Source organism: Haliotis cracherodii, unplaced genomic scaffold (assembly GCF_022045235.1).
Source record: "Haliotis cracherodii isolate W230 unplaced genomic scaffold, xgHalCrac1.p SCAF_4, whole genome shotgun sequence".
Classification (NCBI taxonomy): domain Eukaryota; kingdom Metazoa; phylum Mollusca; class Gastropoda; order Lepetellida; family Haliotidae; genus Haliotis; species Haliotis cracherodii.
The window spans coordinates 17567503-17592650 of record NW_027266297.1 but is presented as its reverse complement, the minus strand read 5'-3'; the positions used below and the strand labels follow the sequence as shown (position 1 = coordinate 17592650).

The 25148-nt window shown below is 39.0% G+C and overlaps 1 protein-coding gene across 1 annotated transcript in view; it reads left to right on the top strand.

The window, feature by feature from the left end:
• The first annotated feature begins 7322 nt into the window (after positions 1-7322).
• The window catches only part of LOC139480360 (QRFP-like peptide receptor), a 63168-nt gene continuing 45342 nt past the window's right edge, over positions 7323-25148 (top strand). The window contains exon 1 of the mRNA XM_071263422.1: positions 7323-7815. Within this exon, the coding sequence (XP_071119523.1) occupies positions 7403-7815 (413 nt within the window). The 5' untranslated portion in view covers positions 7323-7402. The remainder of the gene's footprint in view (positions 7816-25148) is intronic.

Here is a 25148-nt window from a genome sequence, read left to right as displayed (position 1 = left end):
TTTAATCTTCCAGAACATCAAAGCTATGAAACCTTGCATACATGAACTCCACATATATTGGTGTACCGGTACGGCTTTATATGCACACCCATATTGCACCGTCACTGCAAGATCGTGAGAGTCATTTCAATTTCTTATGCTTCATTTTTTGCTGCACATTCTTATATGTGACAGATAGAGTTTGGGTTTCTTCAACGGCATGGGTGTCTGAATACAGGTAATTAGGCCCGGATACTGGACGTAATTCCAATAGAATTTGTATGGACAATTTCAGGATATGAAGTTGTAAGGATACATGTATACATTTACGACATTTCCTAGTCGCTGAAACCAGCTACTAAGCTGACCTTAGACAAGATCAATATGTTACAGCCATGTCTCGTTGGTACAGGATGCACTGTGTGTACCGCTGCTGCAGAACTTACAGAATTTCCTACGGTCATTCATTTACACACACAAACGGGCATATCAAACAGAAATGGGACAGGCATATATCTATTCAGGGTGCAAACACAGCGATACAACGTCACACATTTAGACAAAGTGGAAGTCATCAGCATCTTTTAAGAAAAAAACCTTTAGCTAGACATTGATATAGGTTTTCGGCGAGACATGCATAGAAATAGCTAGGCGTGAGTTTATAATGCATGGCAATAAAACATGTTCTAGTCGAGTCAACGGCATGACAAGGCTTTTATGCGAATATTACCTCAATCAACAGAGACTGTAGTATACGTAGATAGACCTTCAGTGAGGTTATGATACGTAATGTGGAGCAGGTTTAGAACTCGACAGAAATATCAAGTAAAGGTCATTGCATGGCCGTAGTTGTACAGAAGCAATCAGGGAAGGTGGCGTTTGACTTGGTTAACGATAATCTATTAACAAAAGTACAAATTCAACCAGTTGATGTTTGTCAATGTGTCAGAAAGTGGCTTCCACATCACCTTTCTCTTTCGTTACTCGTATCGTATTTTTACATGATGGCCATGTTTGTGAGTGGTCGTTTTGTGAACTATTCACTAAATTTCCATAGTTTGTTGGTGTAGTTTTAAAAGGCATTCTTAATTTATTCATGAAGACAATGTATTGATACAGAATTGTCTGCTATTAAATTTGTCCATTGTCAGACGTCGGTTCCCTTTAGGAACATTTAGATGGTACATATATTATTGGAATATAAGACTTATATTAGCTTTTCACAGTGAGTCATTTGCGCGTATTATGACTCTTTGTCAACTGTGTATCATATGAAATAATCTAAACCTCGTTATGACAAATTGTATCAAGATATCACCATTGGGTGACAATTTGTTTAGGCTATTATCAAAGCCCATAATCGCGAATGCAATATTCATCCTCACGAAAAAAGGCATGTGACACTTTACAGTGGTTGCCGGGCACACTAATCTGAACGCTGTACAGTATATCTCCATCATCTTGATGAAGGTATTCATAAGAGAGAGGAACAGTACAGAACATTCAGGGACTCACTCACAAAGAGTGACAACGTATGGTACGTTTGGCAGTCTGCAGGTTCGTTGGAGCCATGACACTCTCGCGAGAGGAAGTAGTGGTAACGCCAGAATTGGCCAGACTGATTGGTAGCAAAAAGGCCCATATGATGCAGGTGTTGGTGAACAGTGTTTCCACATCAGGTGCTTCTTAACTTCCGATGAGGTTATTGATAAACGAGCAAAGCTGCAGTCTCTCGATGTGTCGTTTTACCATGTATTTTAACAATATACAGATTTTCTACTCATTGAATGTGGAATATTGTTTGTGGAATAATTAAAAAACATTCCCCACAAGAGGCTGACGTACGCCATTTAAAATAGTCGATCTTGAATAACTAATAATATCACTATTCGCTATAATTTCTTATTAATAAAGACACGAAGGTGGTTTCTTTAAAAACAATTTCTTTGCGCATCACAATTAATGATATTAAAACACAAAACAGTGTCGAATAACGTTTTTCTGTACCAAAATTTCCATGTGAAATATATGAGGTGGGTGTTGGAAAATCCAAAATGACTTATACTGACGGTATACATTCTCATATAAGGTCAGTAACAACCATCTTGGATTTTTACTGACGGTATAAGGGCTCATATGGTGTTAGTGGTTCTGCTTGCTCTCTGATTGGTCAATCTCACTTTGAGGCATAAGTAAATATATTACACAGACGAATTTTGAAAGAATAACTATTACAGTTATATCATACAGATCAAATTAAGCCCCGAGGCTTTCAACACCTAAAACATTTTGGCTTTATGGTCGAGAATATTTTTTTAATATCTATCATGAATTATTTTACGATATCGTTCTTAAAAGACTTATAATTATCTACACATCATGAAAAACGTTTGTTTTATGGCTGTTACGTGGATGTTGATGCAATGTAATGACTGTGCTTTCAATTACGAACATTTTATTTTGATGTCGTAGTTGTTGGATTATCGCTAAGTTAAGGATCCAAACCCCCGGCTCCACTTGTGCAAACCAATCATATCATACGTTGCACTGATCCCAAACGAGATAATGTTCCTCTAAAGAAAATTATCCTCAGTTCAGTTCGTACCACTGACTATGGACGCAATGACCGTACTTTGGTTCTGAAGTGCTTTCGTATCATCTCAAGCATCTATTATGTATCGTTAGAACTAGTTCGTGACATCGATCTGTAGGATGATAATGCCAACGACAGTTCCAGGGTGAATGATTGTACCGTAAGATGTTAGGTAAGCTCCTCACAACCAACATGCATTGTGTGGGTATGTGAACAGGCAGCTGCGACATAGGCCAAAAAGTATTTTAAATTTAAATCGCTTTAAATGTTTTTGTCGTTGCCAATCAATATATTCATTCCTCTGCATCAAAACTCCGACACGAACGGAGAACTTGATTGTGAATAATGTTATTCAAACAAAATACAATTTCAGAAAGGGGTAAATGAATATACCTTTGAAGGGGGCTAGACTAACGTACACTGGCGGTATTAGCGCAGTTTAAACAACACTTTGTCTGATAGCTCAAAATGTATGCACATCAAGCAGCTAATGAGTGAGATAATTATATATTTTACTTCTCCTTCGTGTTGTTGTGAGGTGAAATGGGGTGTTTAACGTCGCGTCCAAGATTACTTATTTGCGATCTGCATGCGACGTGCATGCGACGTGTGTGTGTGTGTGTGTGTGTGTGTGTGTGTGTGTGTGTGTGTCTGTGTGTGTGTGTCTGTCTGTCTGTCTGTCTGCTTGTACTAATCCAGACTAATGCCGACTTTTAGTGCTAGCCCACTGAGATACCATGCAGCAGTTTAACACGAATACCCCACTCAGACACAGTATACTGACGCCGAGCCGACCAGTCCTTATTCTAGCCTTTTAAGTCCGAGCGCCTGGCAGGGTAACAAAAAGTACCTTCTTTAACGTCTTTGGAATGACGCGGCCGGGGTTAGACTCTTGGACCTTCCAGTTACAAAACCAGATATTTTTATATTTAAAACTACGAGCCTGAATTTTGGTTTCAGGAAACCACCTTGCCACAATGTAATTTTGGTGGCGGGCAATTTCTTTCTTTTTCAACAGTCGTAAGCAAAAGATCAAACATTTTATTGGACAATTTATTTTTTTGAATGGGGGCGTCGGCAGCACTGTGTAGTTGTACACAACTCTGCCCGCTCTGCCCCAAAATACGGATTTTTGACATTTTCACGAACCACCAAGATGCAGCGGCACAAAAAACAATCCTGCTTCAATGAACGCGTTTGACACATGATTTTTTATGTTGAATATGTCTTGTCAGTGAGGTGTTGCAGTAAATCTGTCGCAGGACTAACAAATACATTTGAAATGGAGAAAGTATACTGACTCGTTTATATTTTAGTAATACAAATGAGTAGCCTAGTGATTGAAGCGTTCGCTCGTTTCGCCTAAGGCCTGTATTCCCCACATGGTTATAATGTCTGAACCCCATTTCTGGTGTCCCTCGTCATGATAATGCTTGAAAACTATTATTACTAAGAGCGACGTAAAACTATATTTACACACTAGTAATGCAAGCGACGTGACAAAATATCGGTTCAGAGCATCACTAATAACAAAACTTTATGTCGAAGGGTCAGTATAACATTCACCGCCGCAGTCTACTTACAGCCTTGAACTTCGTGTTGAAAATGTCGCCTTCATTATGTCAACCGATGAAATCCCGTGTCCTAACATTTTCATAACATAAAGAGCTGCTGACTCGCATGAAATTACATAGCCACGCAACATGGCATGATTCGATTAGACGATCGCCTCTTGTTTCTCGCCTGTACTGAACCGAGCTTGCTAAATTGTTAATGCAGATATTTCTAACTTGATGCTATTGATGGTTGGGCTATCATGAACATGTTTTTATGATTTACATCATATCTTTTCATATAATCGATCTCGCAAAAAGCTAAGCCATTAATGGCCAGATCACAATGAGGAGAATAGTCTGTGGTCGAATTACCCGCTACGAATGTTGTTTTCATGCGCTATCCGTACATCAGGACTGATTACAACGTCTCTGCACAACAGACCATAGTCTCTTTAAAGGAGAATTGAGCTCGACGGGTTGGCCTCCTAGTGTTAGTATAGGCGTTGTGAATAGTGCGACGCTGAGACATTGTTACTGTGTAATTAGGACATTCACTACTAGATTGGTATGTACCATACAATGTGAGTGAGTATTGTTTTATATCGCTTTTAGCAATATTCCAGCAATATTACTGCGAGGGGCACCAGGAATGGACTTCACACACTGTACCCATGTTGGGAATCGAACCCGGGTCTTCAGTGTGGTGAGCGAACGCTTCAACCGATTGGGTACCGCACCATCCTCCACACAATGTGAGATAGTAGACACATAGAGTGTTGTTTAATGGGTTTCGTGCATTATTTTGCAGATTGTCATAACACTACAGCCAGCATAGATAACGCCATTCCAAAAGTCAAAACTTAGTTTTGTATTTAAAAAGACCACCTCCGTGGTCTAGTGGTAGAGCGTCCGCCCAGAGAGGCCCGATCGGCACAGAGTCGGTATACTGTGTCTGAGTGGGGTATCCATGTTAAGTGAGTGAGTGAGTTTGGTTTAGCGCCGCTTTGAACAGTATTCCAGTTATATCACGGTGTGTCAGCTTAATGTGGGAGGAAAGCCCGAAGTGATGCAGGTCTCAGACGTTTACCACTTCGGTGAAACCCACGAGCACGGGTATGGTGCTGACAAACCTAGAAACATAATCGGGGCGAACCGAGATTCGAACCCACAATCATAGGTTTCTGGCGTGCCCAAGGGACGCAACTCTGCACAGCGAATCGCGGCGCCTTAGACGACTGGGCCACCCGTGCCCCCGTATCCATGTTAAACTGCGGCAGGGTATCTCAGTGGGCTAGCACTATAAAATCGGCATTAGTCCGAATTAGTACAAGCACCCACCCACGTGCATGCACGTCAACGCGACGTTAAACCCCATTTCACCCCATCACCTTGTATTTAATATAATCCAAATTGGAGTGAGTGAGTGAGTATGGTTTTACGCCGCTTTTAGCAATATTCCGCTAATATCACGGCGGAAATGGGCTTCACACATTGTACCAATGTCGGGAATCGAACCCGGGTGCTCGGCGTGGCGAGCGAACGCTTTAACCACTAGGCTACCCGACCACCCCAAAATTGGAGGTAACATGATACATATCCTGTTATGTTTTACTTGGCTATGGATACATCATACATAATAAATATATAATACTTTCGTCCTACAAGTAATGCTAACATTCTTCGGATAAGTAAATATGTACATTTTTTATAATATGGTTATGTACCAAAACTACAAAACGTTATGTTGGTATGTAAACCAATTTCACTGTCCGTTACTTCAACTGTTGATCGAGCGGTCGGGTAGCCTAGTGGTTAAAGCGTTCGCTCGTTACGCCGAAGACCCGGGTACGATTCCCGACATAGGTACAATGTATGAAGCCCATTTCTGGTGTCCCCCACCGTGATATTGCGATTAAAATCGGCGTAAAACCATACTCACTCACTAGACTGTTAATCAACATAATTCAAACAACTCTGAAAAAGCGATAGGTTGATATCGACCAGTATCTAAATTAGATTATTTCGGTACAAGGGAATTCCACTGAAATTATTAAAAGGAAGAGTATTGTATTGGACAGATTACAAACAGCTCATTCACTGTTGTAAAAAAATGTTTAACATCCCACATTACCACGTGGGTATGTGAGGGATTGTAAAAACCTTGTTTTTTCTGTTGTGAATGAAGGTGGTGGATGCATGTTTCCTTTGTATACGCACATATACATGTACTGTGAGAACGACACAGATTATAGTTTCCTTTAATAAAAGGAATTAATTTTAAATTGTCTCACGCTGAATAATAACGTTACAATGAGTGATTATATTTTCTGATTTCTTACGCAGGTGTGAAGCATTCTGTCACTGTCGGGAGGTATGATTTACACCAACTCGAAATTCATCGAAGATTAATAATCAACCAAGAATACGTTTTTGATAACATGTGATATCTCATTCAATATGCTGTAAAAATAATAGATTATTCAGCGACTGTCGTAAAATGTATTGAAATTTTGTCCACATGGTGTAACACCCTTCGCACATGGCAATCCATTTTGATCAACAGTGTATTGAGCCTATCGTTAATATCTTCACTTAAACAACAAACTCCCGTGGAACGAGAGACGGTAGCCTTTAACATTATTACAAATTTTAAGAGGTTCCGGGGACCTTCAAAGGAGGTGGTATTGAACAGCCAATAAATAACCCTACAGACTGATATCGTTCAATTTGAAGCCATTAGGTGTTGATCTCAGCGTATAGATACTCATTCTAAAGAACCACCGTCCATGTCTGTCATGTGAAGGATTACGATACAGAGTGACAAATCATCATCGAGTAACTATATGTATTAATGCCGTCCTCCAATAGCTGACTGCTGACACTCTTGCACCTATGTAAAAACTTCCCTTTTACCTGTCAACTAGTTCCCGTTCTTCCATTATGAATCTACTGGGGCGTAATGGACATCCGATAAAAATTGATGTTTATTTCATTGCCATTCGCTACGCCTCTACACTGGAATCATTTGAGACTAATAGCCACCTTGTCTTATTGCAGCTGTAGTAGGATGCCATGCCTGGTGATGATCGGTAAATACATCGCTCGGGCTGTCAATAGTCTGTCTTCTCGGAGGTCTGCGCGCTGTCACTGGTCAACGGCAGAATCCGCTGTCACAGCGCAGGGAGGTACGGCACGAGCCGGTCTCTACAGCAACTAAACTCGGCTAAACTTCGTCACGAATCACGGTGCGCTGGCCAGCTCGGTCACTAGCATCATGACTATAATGGACAGTGGTCCGACTACTCCCAGCGGATTACCCGAAGTTGATCTGGCATTTCTTTATGAAGGAGATTTAGAGAAGTTACGAAAACCATGGGTCCGCGAACCTCATTTCATTCCTATGGTTGCGGTGTACTCTGTCATATTTCTTCTAGGCGTGGTAGGGAATGCTTTGGTCATCTGTGTTCTGTGTTGCGGTAGGCCCCGCCAGTGTGTAACATTTCCGGGACTTCTAAGTATGGCTTGGGCGGACGTACTATTTCTCTTGATATGTTTACCTTATGAAATAATAAGGTTTTTCCTCAGTCACTGGGAACTAAGTACTTTTCTTTGCAAGTTTTCTGGCTTTATTGAAATGGTATCAGCAACCGCAACAACGCTCAACTTAATACTCATCAGCGTCGAAAGGTAAGTAGTTGCTTTAAATATACTTTTCTTATCACATGTCACATGGCAACTCGTCAAATGTCCAAACGTGCCTCATTTAAATTTAGCCCATATACATGTGTTGTGTTGGGTGGAAGTATATAGCATAAGGTATCGTAGTATCGCGTATATAATCTAAATAGATGACAGCTGCATGCTTACATTTGTTTACCAAACACTATTTGTGATGATAATCTATTATTATCACAACGTCAACATTTGAAACAAAGGTGGGATTGATAATATGGCGATTGCCTGTATTATGTCGTTTACGAAAAGAACATTCTCAAAATTCGGCTTTTTAACCTTATCTTCAAAACGGAAATCTATATTTTTATCTTAAACCTTTTTAATCAAAGGGTAAATGGGGCTAATTTAGTCTGTAATTCATCCTCTGCAATTTTTGTTTGAGAGTCAGTAGTACTTTCGTAAGAAATAATTGAAGATGAAAGGTCTCAACAATTGGGGAAGTTGTGAAGAGCTGATGACACTACGTTACACATCTCTTCAGTTAACAAGAAAATCTCTGAAGAGGATGCATTGCAGAAAGTGTCCAGGTGGAATAGCCATATCAATGTTCCAATCCAATGATGAACTTTAAAGGCAGCTTGTGTGGAAATGGAGAGCCGGGGCTATGATGTTCTTCATTAATTGGTCTGACAGCGGATCAATGTTTTCCATCATCCCAATTCAAATGTTGTATAGAGCTAAACGTAGAATAAAATGCACTGGATGTGGTCCTTCTGATAGAGAGAGAGAGTTGTCCTGCAAAATTAAAAGACATTTTCATGTCGGTTTTTCAATAACTGACTATAATTTTGTTTAACATTTGCTGACCTTGGTTCTTAAACACTCTAATGTGAATTTTGGAATAACACTGGTTCACTATACGTGCATGAACATAAAAAGTATTCAATTTATCAAGCACATGCTAGTGTCACTTTAATGCATTACGTAAGCGTTGAGTTAAAAACATGTGGGTAAAGATGTATGTAACGATACTTGATCACCTTATTTCTTATCCAGACAGGCAGGTAAATGTAACAATTTATCAGATCCTAAAGCAATCCCAAAATATCACCACAAGGGTGTCAAGTCCATACACCTAAGGCATGTTATGTTATACGTGTTACCTATTTGATGTAGGATATTATGTAAGTAAAGCCAAGGGTATTATTTTGAAACTCGGATTTGATTGATTATTATATTAATTGATTTTATTATTAACTAAATGATTATTTGTCAAGTATGCACGAGCTCATTCCTTTGTAACGGTTTCTAAGTTTTTCAGACGCAATTGTTGTCGCCTCGCTAAAATAACAGGGGGTTAGGGGGAGTCTTAAATTAAATGCTTTCGTAAGTAGATGTGAAATTTAATTACCAAAGTAGATACCAAATACAACGTGTTCTCTTCGACGGTTGGTTGTCGCACGCCTTACGGAACTTCAATTTCGAGTACTTTTTCGACGTTGATGTCCAATTTTCGTCGTTGATGCATCGCCTTGATATTCAATTTCAAGGTTTAATCATATTAAACCATACAAATGCAAGCGGGATTATTTTTTATGATTATTTTGAGCTTTATCGCCCTATTTGTCAAATAATGATGCTGTCGCGTGCGGCTTTATTGGTAGCATCAAACATGGCGGATAGGTGTCCGGTACCGATTACTTTTTATTGTAGTATAGTCATGCAGATGGTTTAATGAGGACAGTGAGTAAATGACTGAGTTGTGTTTAACACCGCTCTGAACAGTATTCCAGGTAAATCATGTCGTGTGAGCTTAATGTGGGAGAAAAGCCTGAAGTGATGCAGGTCTCAGACGTTTACCACTTTGGTGAAACTCATGAGTGCAGTTATGGTGCTCACATACCTACAAACATTATCCGGGCGAACTGGGATTCGAACCCACAATCATAGGTTTCTGGCGTGCCTTACTGATGCAATTCTGCACAGCGAATTGCAACGCCTTAAACGACTGGTCAAAAAATGAGGAGAGTAGTAACATCGTGTTCATTGTGGGACGAAGTGGCAGTTTGTCCAGTTTGAATTGCGTGGTGTAGCCACAGATGTGAGAAATAGTATCATGATGCACACCTATGGTCCTCGATGGTTATAGAAACTCTATTCAATCGTTCAGTTTGGTTATTTGTACACATACAACCTTGTCGTAACGGCTTATTCGGATGTATGGGAATATCTGAATGAGTATTCCGGCGAAATGGGCCCTAATGTCATTTTGCAGTACGTCAGTGTATTAATGATATTTCACGTGGATTAAAAACAGCAGCGTTTTATACCTGAACGAGCTTCGAAGTAGTATTGGTTTGCTCTCAAGGCATATACAGCTTTGGGCCGCTTTTAGCAATTGCCAAACTATGGAAACGAGTTGGAATGCTTGTCCACTAGATTTGACAGAGTGGTATTTTTTCCAGAATGATATATGTTTCGACAACCTGTAAAGTATGGAAACACGATTGGTTATTTCCTTTAGCTTGAATGCGAAAGCATTGCGTTAGTGTGTCTGCAGTGAAATGCCCTAAACACATCGCGCCTGAGCTTCTAACGGAACTGTAAATGTGAGTGGGCGAACTTAACCGACGGCGCCGGAAGACTGGATAACGACCAATGTAACTCCACGGTGCCAAAGATCCTCTCGGCGTCGCTACAAAGCGGATCTTGTACGGGAATTGCTTCTGGGTGCCTCGCAAATGTCGCATCCAATTGATTACCTCCATATATGTGTTCCTGTCACAACTAAAAGAATGAGACATAGGGAATTTTGATCGGCCACTTTGCGCGTTACAGGGGGCGCGTTATAGTCATCTGGACAAAATATACCGCAGTGTCTTAATGTTTATTAACACATTTCAACTGCAAAGAGACGGAACGGTTGCGCCAAAGATAACTTCATATGTTAATGCATGGGATGGGCATATTGTACGCCCATATTGCCCGTGTTGGCCGTCAGTAATGAATGTTTGCATAGACATATTATACGGCTGACCTGTTTGCCATTTTTATCAATCAATGATGGATGTCTACGTGTAAGGTAAAGTTAAGTATAGAAATATCTTCGTAATTGCTTAATCGTCTCGGAAGAAGAATGTATCGTAGACTAGTCGAGTGTGCAAGCTGCAGTACGTCCATGTTATTAATAGTGACCATGTATTGATCAAATACTCACATCAGCACTGACCTTGCCCGAATAATCTATCGCTAAAGCTATGCAGTATGCTGGGCACAGTCGCCGCATCAAGTATCATAAAATTAGAGAAGGCACAATGTAAGTTAATTATCATGTGAAATTGTTGTTAACAAGAATGGTATTTGATGTTACGTGGCTTAAGTACGATTGAGTAGGTATTCCCCAGTGGCGCTCTTCAAGATGGTTCACTTAAAAAAGTATGCTTGTTTTTACTTCTTATTATTTTATAGCGTATTATATCGTTTCACTTGATCTATCGATTGAGTTTTTATGTACATGTTTGTCAAGAATTAAGTTTTCAGTGAAACTCATTTATAAAATTAATCACTATGTAACGATATGGAAATCCTCGCTTTGGCAGAAGATAGATTTGAACATTATCAAGTTGAAGGTGTATTACCGGTCATCATTTCAATACTTATTGAGGGGATAAGGTTTGACACCGCTTTTAAATAGTTTTTTTTCAGTTCGCACATGCTACATGTGAGAGGAAAATCCAAAGTTAACATTTTATGAAACCCACATGTTGGGTACTGTGTTGACAAACCAATGGTGATATTTCATGTCCCGAACCCACAACAAGCGGATCCTGACACACCCAAGGAACACAACTCTGCACAGCGAGTTGCAAAGCCGTTTACAAATGGGTCCCCAATAAGTAAACACTATCTCTATCACAAGTTTGTGAAACATACATATGGTTATTGATACTTGGGAAAACACGCTAAGGGTCGTGCTTTCAATAATGCAACTGATTAGAGGCTGATTTCGCAAAGTGGTTCACCTACAAATTGATTGATTGTTTCCAATATGATATACATGTATCTTACATCATATAATTGCTTGAGTTACACCTGACATTTCTGTGACATACAATACCAGATACGTGTACATTTATACTGTCATTTTGATTGAACCCCTACTTCATCTGCAGCATCTGTGTTTGATTAGTACTTTCACCTTTCAGCTATATTTATTGAAATTATATACTCTCCTCAAATTAGAGCAATTGCTTCAGATCAAATATCTCATAATCAACTTGGAGGTCAGTGATTCTATATTTATACGAATGTCCAAATTCAAAGGGTTCATATTTCTTGGAGATATTGTTTCTTTTGAACGAGGATTTTACTCGAAATACGAGACACAATGACATAAATTGTCCACAAATGTGTCATGGACTTATCTAATTAGTCTTTTCTCCTTACATCACTACGCATAAGCTTCTTCTCGATGTTGCCCTGTTGGTCAGCAAATATGGCCACGGGGAAAGAAAACGTTCATGTGCCAGTTCTTTAAAGGCCAGAGATCCTTTCATTACTGGCAAAAGAATAAATATATAATCATTATAACCACGACAAAAAATCTGAATTAAATAAAAATAAAAGCTCCATTGGAAATTTGATATCCCCAACAGCAAGGTGCTGCCACTGTTTTGGAATCAATTCATCTCAATTATCTCTCCCCATTTCCTTTACCGTTGGGATAAAACAAAGTCAAACAGTTAACAGAAATAGAAATGTTGTAAAACCATTAAGGCCTGATCGACTTTGACAGGCTAAAATAACATTATTGCGCTTGTTGTTTTCTGTCGTCCAAGCTGTCAAGAAGGATAACGTGACGAGACGACGATTTGATTGTGGCCATTTTCTTGACAGGCTGGCTAGTGAACCGTATGATGCGGACTAGAAGCCATCAACTACTATGGGCAAGGTCATCTTGGTATTTGGAAGGTTTTGCTACACAGCTTACAAAATGAGTTGTTTAATCATTGGCATGAGTCCTTGTGTTGCTTCAGGATATTAGTTTAGAGATACTAGAGAAGTATTTTCGTTGACTGTTTCACAATTTCAAAAACTATATTCGGCATGATTTTTTAAATTTATGTACAATATGCTTTATCTAATGCAGCATTATGCGTACTTGTTCGAAACCGTGAAGATCCGGGTTAGAACTGGTCTAAAGCAACCCATGCTTGTCGAAAGAGGCGACTAACGGAATCGGGTCGTCAGGCACGCTGACTTGGATGATGCATGTCATCGTATCCAAAACGCAATGTACTGTGGCTTTAAACAACACACAAACAAAACTCGTTTGCATGATGTAGTCCCAGATACTTCTCCCTTTAACTTGGAGTAATAACTTTATGATAAATAAAATGATAGAGCTCAAAAACCCATGGTATAAATCAGTGCATGTAACAGAAAAACAAATTGGTAACTTATCTAAGAAACGCTGTTAGGCCTTTGTCAAAAACGCATAGATAAAACGAATGTATGTCCACTACAAATTCTTATCCCCTTGAGAAGCTTTCAACTTGAGCATACAGTTCCTTCAATTAGAAAAAATGAGATTTACTTTGTCTTCCTTTCGACCTGGACTCCGATCCATCGATCATTGACATCCCAACCCTCTAACCGACGTATCACTCTCCAAGGAGTAAAGCTAAAATAGGCTTTACAAATATCGACTTTGTGTATTTGGCTTAAGTGCACAAGCTGAAACATGTTTTATATACAATTTCCTTTACAAACGAAAACTTTAATATTGCATATATCACTTTCAAATGTGCATTACGTTGAGTTAACTACAAAATAAAGAAACAAAACCCTTTCCATAATTAACAGAAATCGTCACCCAAAGCAGGATCGATTGTACTAATCCGACTATAGGGGCTAATAGAAATATACTTATCTGCCCTTGATTTGCATGCGCTAAGCGGTAGATTTTTAGGCTAATATAACTTCCGGCGCGTACACGATTTAACAAAGTCGCTTATTATCACTGTTTGAATAATGCAGATAATGGTGTTCATTCAAGCATTGTCATCGTTCACCAAACTTTTTACATGTCATCTACTATTTTTTACTATTTAGCTTGTTTTACAGACACTTATCTTTTACCTAATGTACAGAAATACGACTTTCTAATGTCAAATGAAACATGTGTTTCAACGTTGCCCTGACCTGTCATATGATGTCCCGCCGTCTGAAAGTATTATTGATGGAAATGTATAAATAAAACATAAGATTTGGTTAATTTCAAAATTAAGTATATATTAAATACTTGGTTGATGTTAAAATTTTGTATATATTAAACAGATATTGTTAACTTTAATGTATTGTTTCATACTGTATATACAAGTCTCTGAAAGCGGACATCTGTTTATGTTTAACTTGTATATAATACAGTTATAACTTAGGTAGGATTTAAAGTGCCAGTCTCGTGGGTATGTACAGCTTTGCAGATTTCGATAGGTCGTAACATTGTTACTGCAAATATCGTAATCCAAACATCGAGAGCGTCCTGTAAATAAGGTATATATTCACTTTTATCCTGTCTATCATTTTCAAAAGGTGACACGAAAATACAGAGGAGGCGGAGCCTTTATGTACAGAGGCTCCACAAATGGTCTTGTTGGGGGAAATTACTTCCAAAATTACAGGCTAGATCGCACAAACCCGCCACTCCAAGCCTCCGTTAACGATCATGGTCGGCTGTACGCGTTCTCGGCGAAGCTAACCTTTTCTTCACCCTTTTTATCTCTTAGACATTCTCCTACCCACAGTTTGACAATGATCATTTGTGCAATGTACTTTCCTTTTGTATGAGTGGGACTAAAGGGTTGAAATATACTTCTCTTTCTTCCAACAACGGAAAGGTGAGAAAGGCCATTTACATCACAAATTGAGTTCACTATTGAGTGAGAAGACAATGTGCGAAACATACTAATTCTTCAGCTGCGTTTATTGTTCGGGTTTCGGAGCTTTCATTTATTTTGTTGTGAGACATTTCTATGTTTAAAATATTCGCTGATCTGTGTATCAAATGACGAAGCATCGATCGTACTTGATTCGCTCCTTTTTGTGGTATACTGATCACAACTTGCCGATATGTCCGCCTCTTATGGTAACAATAGGTTTTTTTAGTTATGATGGAATGGGAAAGTTTCTCAAAGGATGAATTGGTGATTTCGGAAGAAGTACAAGTGACCCGTACCTGTGACCGACAATAGTGACGAAAAAAATCAGGATGACCCCCCTCCTGGATGCATGGATTACAAGTGATTGCAAAACACAGATTTGTTCGTTTACTTAGTATATTTTCTCCAAATCACAATATCCAGTTGTCGTCTTGAAATAGCACTACTAAGATGAAGAGACATGTCATAGACTCTGTGAATCCGTGTTACTTGCTAACCTGTTACTTTTCACTATACACATGGCAGAGTGTTTATGATACCTAGACCTACTGTTGGCATACATTATGCGATGATTTGATGCAGTTACATGTGGTTTTGAGATGAGAAAATACCGTTCTTGTTAATGATCACTAGCTGATCACTATCAATCGATGTCTAATTTTATAACGGCACGGATTGAGGGGACGGTGTGTGTGAAATCCGCAACACTAAAATTGAAAAGGAAACTGTCTAACGGTATTATAATTAGATAATTCACGTTAAATCAGGGTTACTTGACACGCCCTGACGAGCAATACTTCGGACATACATGGAATCCATACCAGTATCATATATACAACACAGGTCTCCCAGCAACTATCGAAACGACCGTACATATTCTCTACCCGGCAGGTGGTAAAATCCAATCTTGAAGGCCGTGCTAATTATGCCACGCCTCCTCGTTAGCGCTTTGGATTCGTTTGGATTGTGACAAACACAGACCGTATAATACGTGTTAACGTAAGAAAAGTGAGCGAGTGAGTATGGTTTTACGCCGCTTTTAGCAATATTCCAGCAATATCACGGCGGGGGACACCAGAAATGGGCTTCACACATTGTACTCTTGTCGGGAATCGAACCCGGGTCTTCGGCGTGACGAGCGAACCACTAGGCTACCCGACCGCCCCTAACGCAAGAAAAAAACTTTGAATTTTCTAACTTTTTTTCTCGTTCATCGTATGGTACAACATACTGACTACACAATGATAGAAGGAATATCTATCACTATGTTTCATGATATTTGCACTTTAAAGTGACGATCTCTCTGTCTGCCAAATTTGCAGCTAAAAACAACAAAACGATCAGTAAAAAGATAATCTCTTGTCACTTCTACTCAATAAATTTATTTTTTAATGATTTTTCTTATGTTAAAATCTTAACCATGTTTTTTTTTACTAGATAATAGATACACATAAACTTTACTGTTTACTGAACATTACTTTTCAAACTTAACAGACATAAATAAACCTGTTTGGTCACATATAAGTGTAAATTAATATGTGAGTTTCTACCGCTTCTCTTCTGATTCTTTCTCTTCATTTTCCCGAGGCAAGGGAGTTAACTGACCATTTAAGTCCAGTTTCCACCCTTGCCGAACAAGGCTGGAATTATGGAGTTATATCTTAGCTGGACTAACGAGTCTATGCAGAGTCCAACTGGGCGCAGATGATTTTATAATCTTTTAATATTTTTAATCAAGGTGCCCATGTGATCATGTGGTAAACAGTACTGTTGTGGGATTGACAAAGTATTCAACGTTTGTTGTTAATTGTGCAACTTGCAATCACCTCACATCACAAAGTGAAACAGAATGAATAAAAACTGAATTTACAGTAACAAGACATTCAATTGATTAAGTTGTTGTTTGTGCAGTTTGCAAGCACCTATCATCAGGTTCAGTGAGGACAAACATGACAAATGAATTAAAGTTTTGTTAAAGTTAAGGTCTTAACAACCATGTTGATGTGAAAACATAATACATTTTTAACAATACATTTACTCAAATGGACATTCCAATTTCCTCTAATAATAAACTGTCATCTTTGGTATTCCCAAGTGACAATATTCATGAGCATGTGTTTATAAAACTTTTCCGAATAGTGATGATACCGGATGTTCGTAAAAGGTAAGCGTACCCTTCCTCACCGGTGGCCCCCGTCACAAACACATGCAAAGGCAAGTCAAGTGTTCATCTGAACAAAACCAGGGAAACAAAAGAAATATTTGAGGGAGAACACCTGGCGTCATCACTGTTTTACAGTGATCCATGATTCATATAAGTTTTATCCACTATTTTGCCTTGACGTTTTAAATTTACAATAAGATTACCATTGGAGAATTTCTAATAAAAATGTAAAGCGAACTGTTTAGTCAACTACAAAAGGCTGTATCGGATGGTGCATAGCATGAAGCCATTCACCTAAAGTGAAATCCCGTTTGTCCGGACGATACAGTTTCAAGACTAAAAATCCAGATTCACAAATATCCGGCTTTACATATCTGGTGTAATGTAATGTCTTTTCATTCGTGGACTTTTTTTAGCCACAATCGACGCGATGTTTCCAAACTGTCGAGATTTCACTGTATGTCAGTTGTGTACTTGATCATGCACTGTTTTCTCTGAACGTTGTCATGCTCACCCTTAAGGCCCGTTGTCTATGTGATGGAGACGGGATTTACCAAACCACACTGCAGGATAATTCAAAGAGTGTTTATGTAACTTGTACTTGTGCAAGACAAATACAAGTGTAACAGCTAATTCCATGATAGCACAAGATGAACCATGTAAATTACCGTAACACAACATCGCTTCATTTGAAATACTCCCTGAGAATGAAATCAGGGTGCCTATTCCGTCTGTAACGTAATGTTACAGCCTACAAAATAAATTCCCTAGAATGTAACCGCATCGGATTTCCCAGACTCGTTATTGATTGCACTGTTTATTTGTAACGTTGGCGTTAGTTTCAGCCTGGGGCGTGGCAAGAAAGTGGTTGTGTGACAACAAGTAATTAGTAAACGACGGCTTGCCAAATCAACCAAGTCTCGCACTATAGTGACAGCAGAAGTATTGAGACAAAACAACGTGACGCCAACTTGAGGCCTTGACGCCTTTGAGGCAATGATCAAAGTGACTGATGGTTGAAATTTCTTCGTTTAACGTACACTGTTTTGAGAGCTTGACATAATGTTAGCGGCAGATGGTTCTACCCAAAGCATAACATGCACTGTTTTTTATCAATTAACCTATCGATTTTTTGTAGATTCTATTGGAAACAATACTAAATCACAGGGAAAAAAGAAGTGACACGGTTCTTTTCTTACGTTTGTTTAGTAGTGTAGAATAAACGTTCATGGTAAGCTCGCACGTTTTAACTTTACGTTAATGATGTGGTTAACACTGCTATTGTTCATATTTGTGATCAAGAGTGAGAGAGTTTAGCTTGCTGCTGCTGCTCCTTCTTTCTCTATATGACATAAATATTGAGGAAACTGTTATCTTCGTGTACGTGTCATGTTCGTGCAAAGGAATTCTGACACGAACTCTGTTGAATCAGGACCGCCTCCGTGGTCTAGTGGTAGAGCGTCCGCCCGGAGAGCGGAAGGTCCGGGGTTCGATCCCCGACCGCGTCATACCAAAAGACGTTAAAAGATGGTACTTGTTGTTACCCTGTCTGGCGCTCGGCATTAAGGGGCTAAAACAAGGACTGGTCGGCTCGGAGTCAGTATAATGGGTCTGAGTGGGATAATCATGCTAAACTGCGGCATGGTATCTCAGTGAGCTAGCACTATAAATCGGCATCAGTCCGGACTAGTACAAGCAGCCACACAAACACACACACGTACATGCACGTCGCTATATAAGTGCAATAATCTTGGCCGCGACGTTAAACCCCATTTCACCACCTCACCTGTTCAATAAGAATTACACACACACACACACACACACACACACACACACACACACACTATCAGAACAGCGTTAAACCAAGTAACTGATGCAAAACAATATGTGAAGGACGAAAAACAATCAATTGTCCAACTGGATCCCTATCCAACTAGGCCAAGGTCTTGGGTCTTTCTCCATTTGGCCTTGGAGTAAGCGACCCTATCAATGAACTCAACATTCCTTATCCCAGCCATGGTGATACCTCACCTATTGTTGCCGCTTTAAGTGTTTAAGAGGACATAGACTTCCTGTGATATACTACATGAGGGATTTTACTCAAGTTATGGAGAAGTTAATCGTTATATCTCTTTCTTTTTCTTCCTTATTCTTTCTAACATTCAATTCATTTGATAAGAAAGCAAAGGGGGAAATCAAAGGTCGAGTCCCATGTTCTATATCATTGAAATTACTACTTAAAATATTTGTTTATAGAACACAAGCAACCAGGCACAAACACAACTAAAAACACAATAATAATCTGCTTAATCTGTATCACCTTACGAGTATATTCCTCTGCTCACAGTTGGAAGATGTTCATTAATTAAGTAGGTAAGACAAGGCAGTGATACTGGTCACACTTCTCTGACCGTTCAGATGATTGGCACGTCTGACAATTGGGTTGGACCGTCTGGACCATACCAGAGACCATACAATTAAATAATATCTTTGAGTCCTGACCATACTAGACGGTCCACGCCGTCGGGGTAAAATGACGCGAAATCAACCAAGTCACCATGTGTGACCACCAGCCATCATGTCGCCTCCTACGATAAAACACATGTTGCTGTTGTAAACTATTACATAACTAATCACTAGCAATAAGAGAAACGGCTTAACGGGAAGAATGTGTCTTCACACAACCCAAGATATACCTTGTCACAATAAATCGTTATAATCGAACAAAACAGTTAAAAATAGTGTCATGTGTTCCACTATTTTTGTCCACAAGTATACCCACAACAAAGCGAGATATCCTTCTGTGTTCTTCACACTGAATATCACAAATGAATCATGATGTGTTAGTCACGATCAATAGACACTGACACTGCTGTGGTAATATTAGAGAGCAAAATACCTCATATATTATCCCAAGTCAATATTCTCCCTTTCAACATTCCAATTAACGTGTTATATGCGTATTATATGTAATAGGTCATTTCACCGTTCTGTGATGTTAATGTAATTGCCTGGCATATATTCACAAGAACTTTATCTAAAAGATTGAAGAAAAATATTTACGTTGTATGATTTTGAACTTCCTAAATCCGGTTATGTTACTATGGAATCTGCAACCATCAATTACTTCTGGCAGAGCGCTTTGGTTGTGTGCACATCTGACCAGTAAATATTAACTGTATTCCTAATCCATACACAAGAAGAACCTATATTTGAAACTCATCTGGCTTGATGTATTGTTAAAGACGATGGTGCTGCAAATTATGGTGTTACATCAGCACTCGCTAGTCTCAAAATACGGATAAATCTATAATTAATATTTTCAGCAAATAAGGTGTTACTGGATTGAACCTGACCTTCTTTTAAGATTCAAGCCCTCGCCACAGATGAACACGTCTGTTCACGTATTCACATCTCAAAGTCAGAGTTGAGGTTAGCCTGGTTAACTAATGTGCATTCAGTTGTCATGTTTCGTCGACTCTAAACATGAATTGTCCCATGAGTGAGTAGTATTGTTTTACGCCGCTTTTAGCAGTATTCCAAGTTGAACAATATCACGGCTGGGGAAGCCTGTAATGTTATTCGAACATTGTACCATGTGTGACCTCGAATCCCACAGGTGTAACATACGTACTGTGTTTTCAATGTACAAATCCAATGACACGTTGGCGCATTTAATGATTTTGTTGAAACTAAACACGATATGGTATTTTCGAATTAAGTCTGTTGTGTACAAGTGCAGAGATTCTGCTGCCAATAAGAAAGAAAGAACAGTCGATTTCTATCCTGTTTTCTCCACAAAATGTATTGCCATACATACTTTGAATATTGTAGTTGCCGCAAATCCGCATTTCATAATCCTTAATTGTAATTGTACATATAATTAATTAAGAATTGACCTTCACTTTGTGTGAGTTCATTGGAGTATGAACCTTCATAGTGTGACGTTCATACAATGTTTGGCCCTCACTCTATGAAGGTTCATACTCCAATGAACTCACACAAAGTGAAAGTCAATTCTTATAATTTTTTATCACAATTTCTTACCTCAAAAGATGTAAGCCAAGATCAGAATTTTTTTAGTACGTGTGACTTCATGTTTACACTGACAGCCAAACAACAACCAGCTATATCGCGGAATAAAATAGTTCCCCCAAAAGAGAGGTGACATGAGCGTATGGATGCAGAATTTGCTCTTCAGAAACATCTTACGCAACACATGTGTTAATACAATATCCCCATTAGATGAGAAAGGTCTGTAATGAACTACCTCAGTAAGTCAGCCACAATGACAGCGCGTCGTAATACATTTACATCAAGAACAAGACGTCAAAATGGCCGACACGATAAACGTGACGGGAGGATTTGCGAAGTTGTTAATGAACCTGTGGCGGTTACATGTGTTAGTCATCATTGATCAACTGACCGATTATTGAAAGGTGATTAAAGATGCGTCAAACAGACACCAAGGTAAATTCGTAGATTGCTGGAGACGGTCACTGTCAGCCTAGACACAGATCGAGTCGATACTGACGATAGTTTGGATGTGCATTTTTTCGTTTGTTCATTAGGATGGGCCGTAGCGAGGAAATTCGAGAACAATCATGCAGTCAAGTTCTCTTACGTTTCACAATGTATACTGAAATGCTGAGACCAAGATCAAAGGTTCTAAATGATCAGAAATAATGTTTATGTATGTTTTCGTGCTAGGGAATTCCCAGGGGTTTCCCCAGGAATGTGGAAGTAGTCCGTCAGTGTTAACGTCATTTCAAGAACACAGTCTCGTGAAACACGTATGAACGTCAAATTGTGTCGTTCATACACTTATGAACGTCAATTTCGCGGTCATGTGACCGACCTCTCGTCCAATGGAAAAGCCGTATATCGTGTAAACGTCAAATTAAAAAAATATTTACAAATGACTACCGACCATTACTGAGAATGTAGTAGTTTCCCATCAATATGATCTTCCGAAATGATGCGGTCGTCAAATCATGTGTTTCAATCAGAGGTAGTTATGTGATTTGATACCGCTGATCAGATGGGAATATTTCTCAAATAGTAGAATAAACGTTAATAATTACTATATATACAGGTAGTTAATTTCGGATAACATGAACTGATCACGAACACGATTCTGTTCAACCTTGTTCCATAAACGCAGAAGGTACAGGGTGATGAAAATGAAAAAGTAATTTGTTATTACTGAAACTACATCGTATCAAATGCTTTTCAAGTGGTTGAAAATGTCCTGCTCAGCATGCTCTTTCTACGAAGATTTCAAAGAGCATCATGCGACTTTTGTTCAACAGTTTGATCAGAAATACAGCATTCAAGCTTTAGTTAGGGTTTCAGATAGGAGCGATGACGTCACTTTCGAAACGAAGATATGCTGGCGAATGGATGGGATATATCTCAAAATAGAATGGAGATTTTTTTTTAATGGATAAACGAGGATTGTTTCGACCCGTTTGGCGAAGTCACCGCTTCCTTAGTACTTATGTCTGTTAAGAGATGTGAGTGTGAACAATCGTAGAGTTTTGATGTCGAAGTGATCAATGATAATCTTTTAAGAACATCGTTAAAATTGGGTTTTTAAGCCCGCGGTTTACACATACATGTATAATATCAATGAAACGTTACCATTCTAACTCTTAATTTGAACGGATTATATGGATTATATTTCCCAGGGGTTGTGAAATACCATACGATTTATCCTACAGGCAATACCGGTGAGCTGTGTATTAACAATGTTTCCGAATAGTAACCACTGAGTGCAGCGAGTACGCGGCACAACAATAAACAAAGGTGTCATTGATCACACAGACCGCGGTTAACGAACACTGCATCTCATATCGGCAATATTAAGTTAAATACAATGTCTAACATACCTCGAGTATACTGAACTGCCATGATCGAATAATGTGCCGACGGCGTATCCCATGCAAGCAAATAAATACGTATAATTAATTGATTTTGTCGATTCATATAATAATTTTAAGCAAGAGATGTACAATAACACACAAAAATATTCTCCTTTTTTGTAAAATTGTAAAGAAGTTTGCTTTTGAATAGAGGATAAAGTGAGTGAGTTGGGTTTAACGCCGTTTTTCCAGTATTCCAGTTATATCACGGGGTGTTGCTTAAGGTGAGAGAAAGCAGGAAATGATGCAGCCGTTTACGACGGGTATCGTGCTGACAAACCTCGAGACATAATCTTGGCGAACATGGATTCGAACCCACAGTCATATGTTTCTAGAGTGTTCAAGGGACGCAACTATGTACAGGGAATGGCGGCACCTTAGACGACTTAGCTACCTGTGCCTCTATTTTCTGAAGACTATTTTATCATTAGAGGAGTTCCAAAATCCATCACCTTTTTGCAAAGCCAAAATACATAACAGCATGATAGGTATGAGATTATATACTGGTCATCCTGCCTATTTTAACTTATTACATGACCCATTTCAAATGTCTTCATCCAATAATTACTTGAGAGAAAACTATGTCCTTGATATAACGGTCGTAGAATCTGTTCCAGTGCCCACTGCATCGTAACGACAATGAAGAATTACATTAGTAGTGTTATGCGCAATTTAATCAGCAAATTGATTCAAGGCTCTGGTGCGTCGTGAGCCACGTGATCTGCAATACGATCAGAACACTTGTGCCTAAGGAGAACAATGTCACCTTCATGTTTATCTGGTCGACGTTACGTTTTTAACGTTTGTTTAATTCAGGTTAACTCTGTTGAAATGACAAAATACATTGTCATGTGTTAAGGCGATACGTTGTATGCTGTATGGGTTATTAAGTCGTTGATGCTATGAAGATAAATTGTGACCAAGCTATATAAAATTTATCAATCATTGGCTGAAGCCTGCATTCCTAGAGTCTACCATTACCATGAACTATGTTGATAGAATATATAATTGATAATTATAAAATCCTGTGGGTAAGTTTTGTCGTATCTGAAGCTACATATCCACAATTCGATATGTTTATGTCATGAAAGCACCGGTGGTCGAGGGGATATCATACCGAGAAGCTAAACAACATTGACGTGGTGAGAATACAGTCCATTTGACCCTACCGTGTTCACGGCAAATTGTCGTTATTCGTGATTATATGGAGGGATTGAAAATAAATATCGCTAAATATAATTACATATAAAGATGATAGAACAATAATACAGACTTTCACTACTCCAATTTTGCATCGCCATTTGTGTACATGGAAAATCCGTTACTATGGACAGCACAATTTCCAATCAAATCGTCCTGTCTAAAACAATTCTGAATTAACGAATCAACGAAATGGTACTATTCCCCTTGTATATATGTGGGTGTTCCAAGCGGTAAATGTCCGGGTTTCCCAACTAACGGGGTTATCACTGTATGTAATGTGTATGTGTCCAATTATAATTGATATATGACGGCACATTTCGCAACAGTAGTGCAAAACGAAGCCCATGAATCCAAGTTCATTTTCACGTCTATCGGTCGGTCATTCGCCACTGTAGGATTCTCTTAGGTGATGTAACCAGAACGGGAGAAAGAGAGAGGGAGGGAGGGGGAGGGAGAGGAGAGAGAGAGAGACAGACGAGATACAGAAGTCATATAAAGAGAAAGATGGAGAGAGAGATGGAAAGAAGAGAGAGAGGGAGAGAGTGTGTGTGTGTTCATTTATTCAGGTCTCAGCATATACTTTTACTTGTTTACATTTCACAATGATGTTCAAGAACCACCCAGTTTGGGTTATGAGAGTCCAATTAAAACATATAAATAACATATCATTAATTTCATTAACACTCTCTCATTAGAAATATAAATATGTTAAAATATCACAGTTTTTTACCGTTCAACCTTTTCCGGCTTTACCTCACACATTCATTTACCATTTACGTACCAAGCACACCCGGGTAAAACGTGGTATAAGACATACCTCCTAGAATAGACCTCACGTTCATGCACTGTAATATTAACCATGTACATATATTTCACGCCTATGATTCCGTGCAACCCCCAAGTCATACATGGTACAGTAGACGCGCCCTATCGCATATACCACACATTCCAGCAACGAACCCCAGTAATACATCGTACCTAAACACGCTTCATAGATTAGCCCATATTTCAGCAAGGGGTTCCCAAAACACCCATCACAGACTAATCCACACCATCAGCAAGTTACCCTAGTACAACAAGGTACCAAACCACGCCTTATGGAATAATTAACCC